At 43.3% G+C, this 12,898-nt stretch overlaps 2 protein-coding genes across 3 annotated transcripts; one reads left to right on the top strand and one right to left on the bottom strand.

The window, feature by feature from the left end:
- Positions 1 to 2,482: 2,482 nt before the first annotated feature.
- On the bottom strand, positions 2,483 to 3,386 carry MRPL36 (mitochondrial ribosomal protein L36). 2 transcript variants are annotated; one of them, XM_027644020.1, is made up of 2 exons: positions 3,336 to 3,386; positions 2,483 to 3,218 (listed from the first exon to the last, which is right to left on the bottom strand). In XM_027644020.1, the coding sequence occupies exon 2, from the start codon at positions 3,206 to 3,208 to the stop codon at positions 2,903 to 2,905; it is 306 nt and encodes a 101-aa protein (XP_027499821.1). In that variant the 5' UTR covers positions 3,209 to 3,218; positions 3,336 to 3,386; the 3' UTR covers positions 2,483 to 2,902. The 2 variants fall into 2 exon arrangements, with proteins under 2 accessions (XP_027499821.1, XP_027499820.1); XM_027644019.1 differs by having other exon boundaries at positions 2,483 to 3,267; positions 3,310 to 3,349.
- Positions 3,387 to 3,420: 34 nt separating this feature from the next.
- NDUFS6 (NADH:ubiquinone oxidoreductase subunit S6) lies at positions 3,421 to 10,359 on the top strand. The gene is made up of 4 exons (XM_027644018.1): positions 3,421 to 3,603; positions 4,650 to 4,703; positions 8,279 to 8,401; positions 10,213 to 10,359. The coding sequence occupies exons 1-4, from the start codon at positions 3,442 to 3,444 to the stop codon at positions 10,276 to 10,278; spliced, it is 405 nt and encodes a 134-aa protein (XP_027499819.1). The 5' UTR covers positions 3,421 to 3,441; the 3' UTR covers positions 10,279 to 10,359.
- The last annotated feature ends 2,539 nt before the right edge of the window (positions 10,360 to 12,898 follow it).

The following is a 12,898-nucleotide window of genomic DNA, read 5'->3' as shown; positions in this document are numbered from 1 at the left end:
CCAAGTATCACAAACTGACCATCCAGATGACAACACATGAATTTTTTACAGACATAATAAACACCTGAATTCAAATTACTTCACATCTCAAGTTTCAGACCAGTAGTGCTACAGTCAAAGGTTTTAATTAGGAAACAAATTTTTCTCATTCTAAGTTGTTGAAATAGGCTGCTGAGCCAGCACTGTATAAAAGCTTGTCTTAGGCTAAATGAGATGAAAACATAGTAATTTGTGCCCCCCTATGCTGTAAAGTAACCCTACCCCTAAATTTCAATCCCTGTTTCTGAGTATAGACCATGTTAGACTACGTGAATCTGTCCCAGAGTCCCACATACTCCTGAATTCAGAAAGTCTGGTCAGAGAACAACTGCTGTTCCTTGCAAGCTGTACATGCAGGTCTCTCTTCACCATCTGATGCTGCTCTTGGCAAATGGAGCCCTGGTTTGACCACCCCCCCAGTGACCCACCAGCAAAACTTGTCTTGTACCAGTGAGCTGCCTTTTTCTGACAGCACCAAGGGGCTGGATGGACTTTTTGGGAGGCAGTAAAACCAGCTGCCAATTATCTTTCCTAAAAAAAACCCAACCAACTTGCAGACTTTCACTTCATCTGATGGCCAATCCACAGCTCAGTCCTTGCACAGTTCTTACCATCCTCCAAAAAAGTGGATAGGCCTGGGTTTTCTGGACATACACAGACTGTTTACCTTAAAGGTGTATTAATATCTAAATTCACAAGGTATCACAGTGTTTCACAGCACACAGGCCTTTTCTTCTGCTGGAACAAAACACACAGCACACACTTAGAAATGTGTAGCATTAACACTGAGAATCAGAGCTTTTAAAATCTCTAGTTGCTAAGACTGCTTAACCAAAAAAGCATGTTAAAGGTGTAAGATTTTTCCATTAAATTTCTCTGCTTATATTTTATTTTCATGCACAAGCAATGGGTATTCAGAAAGCAATTCTTTTTCATGACTGTCTGAATTTCAATAAAACCTTTTGAAGTACAGTCAGTTTTCTGCTACTTCAAATTTCTTTCATTTTGAGGAGGCTTTTACATTTTGAATCAGTCTGTCTCTCTCTAGTTAGATGGAGCTAGCCATTTCTCTCTCCCTTCATTGCCATGAACTTGTTTGATGTCCCCCAAAGACGGATGTGTATGTTAATTAACCTTTCACCAAACCCACATTTCCGGTGATCAGATAGGTAAGTGGAAAGACAAGCCACTCAACATATGGAAAACCAGTCAATAACTATTGCCTCTGGGACGCTTAGGCACAGATTTCCAGCCTTAGCTTCTCCTTGTCTACAAAGCACCTAGTAAAAAAAGATGTAATTATAAAAGTTACTGCAATTGTAAAATTATGGAATTATCATGGCTAGGCTTCGTGAACGAAGATTTAGGAAGGCTCTATCCACATTTGTTACAGGCACGCTGGTGGCTAATGAGGCCAATACGAGATAGACATGTCTGATTGTATGGAATTATAACTGGGCAGAAAAGGTCTTCAAGTCATCATACTATCCAAGGTTACAGCAACTTCATAAACAGTGTTCAACCCATTTCACCTCTTCTAAATCTGGGACACTCTCACAGTATTCTGGCAAACTTGTAGCAGTAACTTGATAGTTGTCCAAAAGTTTACTTTGGTACCTTTTGCTAACAACTTGCACTTCACATATAGCATAGCCATATTCTGAAGCACGAGGAACACCTTCATGCACTGCAGCAATTTTGGCTAATTAATTCATGGGTACCAATCCATCAGTTTGCATTCAACATTACACTTGCTTATGTGACCTCTGAGGCATTATTGCTCTCTCCAACCTCTATTAAGAGAGAGTTGTTTCAAGGGACACAAGAAAAAAAGAGTAATTCTAAAGCCTCACTGATTTATTGCAAGTGAGCCTAAAGCTTTGCAGAAGCTTAAAGCAAATTAGGTGGAAGCTGAAATTGCTACTTTTACCTTCTTTGCTGTAGAGACCTGCACTGAATGGTTTACAATACCCACCCAAAAGGCAGTGATTCCTTGGTATTGCCTTTTCATTTGGGAAACCGTAGAATAGCAGGTACAGCAGAAACCATCAGAGGACTTGTTTGAGGGAGGCTGTAAACACTTCTGAATACACTGTGAATGGTCAGTATATCATTAAATTACTTAAGACAATAAAACTTTAAATAGTGTTTATTACTGTATATTGACTAAAATATCATCTCCCTTCAAAACCCAGTGATAAGCAGCAAGGGTTATTTACATTGGCATTACTGAAGCTACACAGGATTATGTCTGCTGTAACTCAACAGTTAAAATAAATTTCTACCTCACCTATGAACCAAGGCAAAAGCTAGAATATTATCTTCCAATGTGACATATTTCATATCATCTGCTACTTAAGAGCCCACCTGAGTTTGAAACTACTGGTTCTGTTATCACAGTTTTCAACATCTCAGGGTTTTTTTAAGAAAAGAAAACATTGTATACTGTAAGAATTAAGTTTATTTTCATTTTGCCTTAATTAAACAGAAATGCATCTCAGATTTCAATGATTCAGCTTCATCCTTACTAATTTAACAGTGAGGCGATTTTAAGTAAGGCTTCACGACTAAGATGACGAGAGGTCCTGAGAGTTGTGGCTTCCCATTTCAGTTCCCAGTATCCACGGTCTGAAGTTACGGCAAGGACCGTCCAGGATCTAACTCACTCTACATCTGGGTTAGGATGAAACATTGTCCCCCGCACCGTTTTGCGGTCCGTGTCTCCGGCAGTCGGCTCTCTGAAGCCAGGGCGTAGCCGGGCGACAGCCGGCGGTCCGGGGGCAGGGACAGCGGGGGGGCTCCAGGCCCGGCCGGCGAACGCCGCGCTGCTTCCGTGCCCGCCGGGACGGCTCCGGGCCCGGCTCTACCCCTTGCGCTGCTTGTGCCGGGGGTTGGTCTTGCAGTACACGTAGAGCCGCCCGCGCCGCCGCACGATGTAGCAATCCTTGCAGCGCCTCTTCAGCACCGTCTTCGTCTTCAGCCCCGCCACCAGCGCCGGCAGCGGCGGCCCGGGCGGCGGGGGCACGGCCAGCAGCCCGCGGGGAGCCCAGCACTGCGCCTGGGCCCCGCTGCCCGCCGCCCGCCCCCACGGGGCCAGCGAGCAGAAGGGCGAGCGGCACAGCGAGCGCAGCGGGCCCGCGGAGGCGGCCCGGGCCAGGAGGGACAGCATGTTCCGTGCCCTGCGGGGACAGCGCGACGGTGAGGAAACCCGCCCCGATACCCTCTCCCCTCCGCGGGGCAGGCGGACACCCAACCCAGCCCAGCCCAGCCCACCGCGCCGCTCTCCCCGCACTCACCGCCGCCACGAGTGCCGCCCGCAGCCGGAAGCGCGCGCGGGGTCCGGGGAGGGGCGGGGCCAGGGCCGCGCCCCGCCCGCCCGGGACTCACGTGGCTGGCGCGAAGATGGCGGCGCCCGCCGCGACCTTCCGCTGGCTGGTGCCGCGGGGCCGCCCGCTGCTGTCCCGGCCCGGGGCGGCCGTCGCCGCCGCCGCTGCTGCTGCCGCCGTTCGGCCCTATGGCGTACGGGTCTCTGAGACCGGCGAGCTGGTGACGCACACAGGGCAGGTGAGCGCGCCGGGCCCGGTGCTGCTACCCCTCCCCTGCCCGGGGAGGGCGGAGGGCGCGCCGCGGGGAAATAGTGCCGGGGCTGCGAGAAGCGCGCTGGCATGCTGTGATGTAAAGGGTTGGCTTAGGTTGGACATTAGGAGGAATTCCTTCAGAGAAAGGGTGATTAGACATTGGAATGAGCTGCCCAGGGAGATGGTGGAGTCACTGTCCCTGGCGGTGTTTAAGGAAAGACTGGACTTGGTGCCACGGTCTGGTTGACGCGGTGGTGTTGAGTCAGTGGTTGGACTCGGTGGTCTCAGAAGTCCTTTCCGACCTGTGATTGATTCTGTGTGATTCTGTGATTCTCCGTTTAGTAGGCGCTGTGGAAATTAGTGTTCTTGGATGATCCGTACGCAGGTTTCAGAAATAAAAGAACCCAACCCTGTTAATTAGTACAGGGTCATTGGCAATTACCGGGCGTTCCGGTCTGAACCCGGCATTTGACCCAGCCGAGGAGCTGGCAGGTGGGAGGTACGCTTGTGTCAGTGCTTTGTAGCTCCACTTTATCTCTTCTCTAATGGAGAAACTGAGCGTGCGAGAGAGGGAGGCTCGTGTGGTGCCCTGTGGAAACGCGAGAGGGGCACGACTGGTGGATATAACGTGCGAAGGCTCTCACTGTGGTTAGTTAACGGAACACAAATAAATACAAAACTTGAATTTCCTAGTTTGGTTTGCTTTCTAGATGACAGTGGAAGATCAAGGAAAGGCATTGTGAGTAATAAATCTGTGTTCACCTTTATGATCAGAACTAAGGCTTCTGTTTACTGGCTTTCATGCCACACCCCCAAACCAGCAGTTTCCTTTTTTTTTTGCTCTATAACGTGCAATTTATTTTCTTGTGTGAGAGAAATGGAAACTACTTTTCCTATGTAGTACATACTTGTAAGATGATGATAATACTTGAAACCAGGGAAGCAGTTAAAACTGTTTATTCTGTAAGCCTTTGTGTTCTTTGTTTATAGTAGTTGCTATTTAAATAAGATCGAGTTTGTTTTATGTTCTAGGTATACGATGAGAAGGATTATAGAAGAGTTAGATTTGTTGGACGACAAAAGGAGGTAACTCATTCTTCCTTTTTCTTATGGAGGAGGGGGTAGTTTGTGGGTTTTTTTTCTTTGTACCTGATAGTGATGTCCTCAACCTGATTGTCATTGAAAAAACCCAAAAACCAAAAAATCGCCAGAATAACCAACAACCAAGAAACCAACCAAACCCAAAAACCCCAGCCAAAATGAAACAAACTGGTTTGGATTTTGAGTTTCGGTGTTGTTTTTTTTTTTCACTACAATGAAAATTCTTTTTAAGACAACTTATAATGTCTTCTGTCTACCTTCCTACTTTTGACAAACTTGGAAAACTCAAGACTTGCTCTACACCTGTTAAGTGCTTGCATTTAGGTTGTTGAAGTTGTAGGCATTTGAACATCTTAAACTCGGAACCGTTTCTGTTTAAAAAAACTTTTCATATGTTTTTAATGTCATTGATAAGTCTTTTAGCACTGAGTTTTCTCAAATGATCAAGCAGTACAGCTCCATCAGGGATCTGCTGGCCTTTGGGAGAGAAATAGAGATTGTTTCATCTAAATTGTATTTCTCAATTTCTGAGTCTCTGATTAGTGCTTTAGTGTTAATGCTGTAAATGTTTATGTATAGTGGAGGCATTCAATATCAGGTGTGGTAGATTTTTAATGTAGTTGCATGTAATTATTTTCTTCTTAAATCAACCTGAACTAATTATACTGATTTCCAAGTTTTCATATTCAGTTCACCTCATTGTGTTGTGGATACAATTTAACTCATGCTGTGTGACAAAAATGGGAATTCTACATGGGAAATAATTAAATGAAAATGTCACTTAAAATGATGAATTAGCTTACCTCTGGAAGAGTAGTTGGCAAAGGAGGTCTCTTCCAAGTGTACTGCCTGTTTCTGTGCTACTTCTGTAAGTTTGTAGGAAATGCTCCTTAAGCCTAATTCTTCACAGGGCAGGGTCCCTCTAATGTGCTTGGCCATCAGGTGATTTCAGACTCTATGTGGTGTGGAACACCTAGGGTTTTCAGTTCAATTCAGTTCTTGCTTCTCCAGCAAAAGTCAAACTTTAAGTCTGCTGAGCAAGGTTTAGTGCTAAGTTTTAATTGTGAAATTGGGACAAAATTTACACCTTAAATACTAAAATGATCCTCATCTTTGCTTATTAATGGGATCCCTCTGTAGGGGCTTTGGCATTGTCCCACAGTGTGTTTCAGCTGCTGGTGTTAGGGTTTGACATCCGTGTCTGTAGTCTGAATGTTGTCTTGTTTCTGAAGCAAAAGCTCACCTGTGATGCTGGTGACTGTTCCTTCTCATCACTTCTTCTCTTTGCCTTCAGTATGGGCCAGGTGGTTGAGTCTGGCTTGTGATTAGCCCAGTCCAGCCACTGGGCCCAGAAAGCCAAGGCAGCTTTCTTGTCTGGGGACACAGCCACTGGGCACCCCCAGTGAGGGGGTCTGTGCCTGTGCTGTGGTGCTTCAAGTGGCCAGGCCCAGGGGCACAGCCTACCATATGTGGTCATTGTCCCCTCAGTTCTGCCAGCCTAATTGTTTAGGAAACCCACATGTTTTAGCAGACTTCATTGCTCTCTGTGCTGGATGTGCAGAACTGGGGGATTAGTGCTTTCTGGCAAGGGCCTAAAGCAAGTAGCTTTGACAAAACTGAGCATGGCAACTGCTAAACTGCATCTGCTGCAGTTCAACTAGGTCTGCCCTTCTATAACTCCTAAGGTAGCACAGGACCCAATTCAACACTACCATCCTCACTTCAGCTCTACATTTTCTGTTGGGCTAGTGCCCCTTTCTGTAGTGCAGCAGCTGAAGATGTGAGAACTGACCTCAGTGTTGGTCTGTTTTAAGTACTCTCTCCTGCTTTCACTCTAGGTCTTTGGACTTGGGTCAAATCCAAGTTTGGTTTTATCTCTTTGATCTCTTAGATCATGTTCTGGCACAGGCAAGTAGGTGGAAAGAAACAGGAATGGAATTGTCAAGCTGGCACTGTGGCCAGGAAAAAAACTACCCACTGAATTATGCATTGGGCAAGGCACATCTGGATGTGCTGAGGGAAACATCTCCTTCCTGCTAAGTACTACTGTGCTTTAGTTGAAGGGACTTGATGTAACTGAAACTACTTCTTTTTTCTTGTGATGTGTTTTCCCTGTGAATTCCTGGACTGTCTCTTGTTTAGTGGGCTGAACCACAAACAAATCAGCTATAGAGTGGTTTAGAAGTTCTTGCTTTCCCCTCTCCTCACAAATACCTTTGTGGTTAAAAAATGTTGGCAAGAGTGGAGTTCTTGCTTCTGAGCTTGAAGCAAAGGGGTATCGTGGTGCTATTTCCCTCCTTCTTTAGCTTGAAATCAAAGATGCACATTTTCGAGCTTTATTAAAAGCAGCAGTAAAAGCCCTTGCCTTTTGGCAAAAGTTACATATGACTTGTTGACACAGGCCCCAGGCAGCGGGGTTCTTGATGTTGCGAATTGTTTCAATACCAAAACTTTATTTTTTGTTAACTTTTTTAAGCTATCATCTTTTGGTAAAGACAAATTTGTTGTTACCAAAAGTGACTTTTCCATTTCTGTACCAAAAATGCAGATTTTGGGGAGACTTCATTGGAGACTTGGTGAAAGATACTATATAAGAATACCATTGTAGTTCTTAAGGATTCATATAATGGATGTATAGCTACCTGTTTCCTAAGAATTTCATCCTCATTCAAATACCAGCATGTTTATGAGCCTTATACACAGAGCAGTGGATAGTGCCTTCTTTGGGTGTACATACTATTTGATATTCATGTGCGTATAACATCACCTTTGAAAAAGCTGGCCCCTCCTGGAGTATTTTTATCTGATCTGTGGTAGTAGTTGTCTGCTCAGTGCTTATTTGGAGTCTATTGGAGTGCTGTAGTTCTTGCTGAGGCTAAAGTTGCCAGCCTGTCCAGGGATGGATATGTTTGCCAGGCCATGCAGGTGTGGTCTAGGAATAAGCCCTACTTGTCAGTGATCTGCATATTCAGGAAGTGAATATGATGGATTTACAGAGTGGCGTAGTGACATTTAGAGGCTTTTCTTTTTTCTAATGATGAACAATTTGTCTTTCTGACTTGTTTTTATGCGCTCCATTCATGTTTTTGTGAGATTCTTGTGTGTGATAAAATAAAGTGTGTGGTTAGAGACTCTAAATTAACGGCAATTGTTTTATCTTGTACCTGACCTTACTTGTCTCACTATTATTTTTGGGTATATCAGCAGTGATTTTGCAGTTTTATCATGTAGTCACTAACGCAGAATACAGAGGGATTGTTGGTTGAATATCTTCTGTTCTTGTCTGCTTGTTCCTGCTCACCTGTTGAATCTGCTTGGGTCACATAAACCGAAGCACTGATGTGGCCTGTCTTATCAGGGGAAGGGGATTACTTTTTCAGAGTTTAGCGTGTAGTTCATTGATCTGGCTTCTGGCACAGAGTTGGTGGAGAAGATGTAAGAAAGCCTGTGCAGTAACTTCTCACAGTGGCTGTAGTGGAACTGCTTGGGAGGCAGCAAATAGCAATTGCTTTCTGTTTGACTGGGGAAGGTATCCGAAAGTTTCCCTCTTTTTCTTACAGGTGAACAAGAATTTTGCAATTGATTTGATAGCAGAGCAACCTGTGAGTGAAGTTGAAAGCAGAGTGATATCATGCGATGGTGGTGGTGGAGCTTTGGGACATCCTAAAGTATACATCAACTTGGTAATATCATTATTCTGCCTATAGCATATTTTGCTTGTAAATTGTTTATAAGATTATCTACTTTTTGTCATGTTAGTTTAACCAAGTAAAAGTTTACCCAAGTAAAAGGAGTAACCACTTGAAGTGCTCATTTTATTTGTTGCCTAATATAAAATAGGAAGAATTAGAAGGCTCTTATTTGAAGTCACAGAAATTTCTTTTTGAAATTTTGATTAATAGGACAATATTTTTTAAAAAAAGAAATTAAGTGAAGTAGTAAGAACAAGCAGTACCTTGAGACCAAAGAAATAATATTCTCACTGTGTTTTGAGGCTCTATTTAAATTCCACCATGTAGACTGACAATGCATTTGCAGTATGCTTAGGAATATGCAGTTTATTTTGAATTTTGAGAGGTTAAGGGAAGAAAAGAGAAAACCAACCAAATAAAACCCCTCTTTCAGCCTTTGGGAATCTTGGTAGTTTTGAAGGTTGAATGTTTCAATCTTAGACAAGAGAGTCAATGAAAAATAGTTGTTGTATTGACCTCCTATTGACTGTAGTGATTATTTCCAGTGTATTCTTGTTCTAGAGAGCAAAAATATTGAGGCTACTGTTATATGACCTTAGTGGAATCAGTGATGATGACCTGTTTCTTAAGTACTGTTCTCAGGCAGACCATGATTGCAGATGTCTTAAAATCTCTGCTTGCTTTAACATTTGCTTATTGCCCAAAAGAGCAATAGGGGAGAGCTGGAGTCCTTTAGTGTTGTTTTGACTCCTAACTATAACCACAAGCATTTTTATTTTGAAAAAAAGAACTTTGTAATGATTCATTTGACATTATTCAAAGTCAAATGCTGGGAGGTTCTGATTCGTAACACTTAGGAAGCTGCAGCCTTAACTTGTGAAATGTTCTCCTGCCTTAACTTGTGTAGCACACTAATGGTGAGTTGCATTTATGTTGATTTGTTTGACCTGTACCACACTCTTCTTGAAGAATGCTTTAGTTTGTTGTGAATTTTGCGGTCTTTTTTGTGTTAATAATCAAATTACAAGATGTCTGATTTAGATCTTAAAAGCTAAAGTCTGCAAACAGAGAGAATGGTCTTAGATCAGCTTATTTCCCCTACTCCTGACAACTGAAATCTAGGCTTTTGGGAGTGGAGGGTAGTTTGGATTATTGGCTTTGAATCTTGTAATAACTAATAATAATGAATCTTGTAATTGACTGCAAGTAGTTGTGTTGCTAAATAACAGAAGATTCCTGAGTATTTAACTGTCTTGTATTGTATCTTTTGGAGAAAATAATAAAATTTTATACAGCAGTAACTACTCCTTTTCTCTAAAATATTTTATTTCAGCATTTCTCATGGATTTCTACTGAAATTTTCCTCCTTCCTGTAGTGAACAATAACTCTGTCACTTACCAAAATTCCTGTCTTGGAAATGCCAAATCCTATTCTGTATTAAAATAATTATGAAGTGATCTTTTCAGAACATTGAAACAGAAACAACTAAACTATCTTAAGGTGTCCAGTTTGGAAAGAGGATCCTTTATTGCTGAAGAGATATCATTTGGCTTGACTTCGAAATTATGTTGTCGAACTTAGGCCTGGTAGTTGAGAGTGTGGCAGAAGGAGAGCTGCATAGGATATAGAAATAAAGCATGAACCTCATACCATCATTTTTTCTTCCAGTGTTTCAGATAAGATTAAACTCAGTACTTCAGCTATACTGATCAGTTTTAAGATAGCATAAAAAGACAAAAATTGTAATTTCTAAGTTTTATAAAGTGAAAATAGCAGCTGTTTTATTTTTATGTTTTTGCAGGACAAAGATACAAAGACTGGAACATGTGGCTACTGTGGACTTCAGTTTAAACAGAAACATCACTGAAAGATTATCCCTGCATGATTGCCAATTTCTGTTCAGATGTTAACGTTCAACTATAAATAAACAATATATTTAGAAAGCCAAGATTAGCATTTGTGTTTATCTCAACTATGGGAAGTCCAGTCTGTACCTTTTTAAAACTCAGGCTTGTCAAGTATTCCAGAGCTGAATGGTGTTACAGTATCTGCTTTGTACTTAATTTGGTCTTTGTGTTTGGCAGACTTCTCGCAGGTTTGGAAGTGGTGTTTGGCTGCAGCATAGGTTTGGTTTGTACTGGGTAGATATGTATTCTTTGCAATAGTGAATTGGATGTAACTGTTTACTAGGTGATTAATTGTCCTAGGTATTTGTCTTTTGGCATTGTGTGAACTCTAGTGGGTTGACCCTGGCTGGATGCCAGGCACCCACTGAAGCTTCTCTATCACTCCCCTCCACAAGTGGACAGGGGAGAGAAAATGCAACCAAGGGTTCATGGTTCAAGATAAGGTTTGGGAGAGATCATTCACCAAATACCATCAAGGGCAAAACAGACTCGATTGGGGAATATGAATTGAATTTATTGCTAACAAAATCAGAGCTGAATAATGAGCAGTAAAATAAATCTTAAAAACACCTTTTCCCCCACCCCTCCCTCCTTCCCAAGCTCTTTGTCCTCCCCCACTGTGGCACAGGGAGATGGGGAATTGGGCTGTGGTCAGTTCATCACAGGTTATTCCCACCATTGCTCAGGGAGAAGAGTCCCCTGCTCTAGCATGGGGTACCTTCCACGAGAGACAGTCCTCCATGAACTTCTCCAGTGTGAGTCTATCCTACAGGCAACAGCTCTCCACAAACAGCTTCACTGTGGGTTGCTACCATGGAGTGCAGTCCTTCAGGCACAGGCTGCTCCAACGTGGGTCTCCCAGAGGGTCACAAGTCCCACCAGTAAACCTGCTCCAGCATGGGCTCCTCTCACCATGGACCTGCAGGTCTCTGCCAGGCTCCTGCTCCAGCATGGGTTTCCCATGGGTTCACAGCCCTCTCTCAGGCATCCACCTGCTCTGCTGTGGGTCTCCTCCATGGGCTGCAAGTGGATCTCTGCACCCCTGTACACCTCCATGGGCACAGCTGCCTCACCATGGTCTGCACTACAGGCTGCAGGGGAATCTCAACTGGAGCACCTGGAGCACCTCCTCCCCTTCCTTCTCCACTGATCTTGATGTCTGCAGAGCTTTTTCTCTCTGCTGTTTGGCCATAGTTACATCTGCACAATAACTTTTTTTTTTTTCCCTTCTTAAATGTGTTATCATAGAGGCACTACCACCATTTCTGATTGGTTCAGACTTGGCTAGCAGCACCTCCGTCTTGGAGCTGGTTGGCATTGGCTCAATCAGACATGGAGGAAGCGTCCAATAGCTTGTAACAGAAGCCACCCCTGTAGCCCCATCCTCTCTACCAAAACCTGGCCATGCAAACCCAGTACAGTGACACTCTTAATTTGTTCATGGCCTAGTATCTATAGCTAGATTTACAAAGGGAAGCGCAAAGATACTATCTTCAGCATTACAACACTCACTCCTGGAAGCAAGATTGTCAGCCCTGAATTAAGTAGTTGCACTTGCTACTTGTTTAAAAGAAACCACCAGTGCCTAGAATGGTAATCAGTGTGAGCTGGAGAACTACCTAAGCTGGCGCATGTGAAGGTGAGGACATAAGCATTTGCCCTTCAGCTGAGAGGATGAAGGTGTGTTTGATTCTGCTTGGGATTTACACCCTTGAAACCTCTTTAGGAACTGGGTCTTGTCAGACTCAAAGTAGGCATTGGTCCATTACAGGTAGCAATTTGTGCTCCTTTTATACAGGTAATCTGACACTGAGAGCATCCACCTATGGGTAACACCACCGAGGCTGTGTAAGGCCGGTTGTGGGATATCATTTACCTACTTGCTTAATTTCACTTGGGTAGCATTCCATCATGTAAACATGACTTTCAAACAAGGCTTCTGCCTGAAGAGTCCAAGTTTTGTTTGGTCTTTGCTCCAGAGACCACTTTAATCTGTTGTGAGTAAATTGTCTTTTAAATGCTGGTGATGGAACATGGTCCCAGGTAGTAATTGTGGCTTGACTAAAGTTTAACAGGCCGGGATTCTAAACCTGCTGTTCGTATCACTGTAGTTAAATTGATATGGTAGTATCAAGTTGAATCATGTGGGCCTAAAGTTGTTTAACTTGCTTATGTCAATTTATAGATGAAGTTGAAGCAACTCAGACTTAAAGCATAAAGCAAGGTCTGAACTATTCTGTCTGTAGAAGTCATGTGTTTGGAGGCTATATTGCATGTGAGTAATTGCATGGACACCCTTCCTCTTTTTTCATTCACTCCACCTAGAAGAGCTTAACCTCCCTTTCTGTCTCTTCCCCTTCTTCCTTCTTCCTTCTGTTTTTCACCTTTGCATTGCTACTGGTTTCAGTGATCATCTGTCTGGCCTTCAGTTCGTACTTTGTAATGACCTAGATTTAGGAAGTAATAGTTAGAGTTATCCATTGTAATGCTTTGCTATGCAGTGTAGGTTACTGAGCACTGACCTTTCTATAAGACCTGGGTCTATTATGATGGTTGTAATTTTGTGATGTTAGTGCAGTG

The sequence above is a fragment of the Corapipo altera genome, unplaced genomic scaffold (genome assembly GCF_003945725.1).
Source record: "Corapipo altera isolate COAL_440 unplaced genomic scaffold, ASM394572v1 24b, whole genome shotgun sequence".
Lineage (NCBI taxonomy): Eukaryota > Metazoa > Chordata > Aves > Passeriformes > Pipridae > Corapipo > Corapipo altera.
The sequence above is the reverse complement of the archived record's forward strand: the minus strand, read 5'-3'. Positions and strand labels throughout refer to the sequence as shown.

Coding starts and splice junctions, on each gene's coding strand:
- MRPL36 (XM_027644020.1), bottom strand. CDS start 3,208: ATGCTGTCCCTCCTGGCCCGGGCCGCCTCCGCGGGCCCGCTGCGCTCG.
- NDUFS6 (XM_027644018.1), top strand. CDS start 3,442: ATGGCGGCGCCCGCCGCGACCTTCCGCTGGCTGGTGCCGCGGGGCCGC. Junction 3,604..4,649: donor TGGTGACGCACACAGGGCAG/GTGAGCGCGCCG, acceptor TTTATGTTCTAG/GTATACGATGAGAAGGATTA. Junction 4,704..8,278: donor TTGTTGGACGACAAAAGGAG/GTAACTCATTCT, acceptor TTTTTCTTACAG/GTGAACAAGAATTTTGCAAT.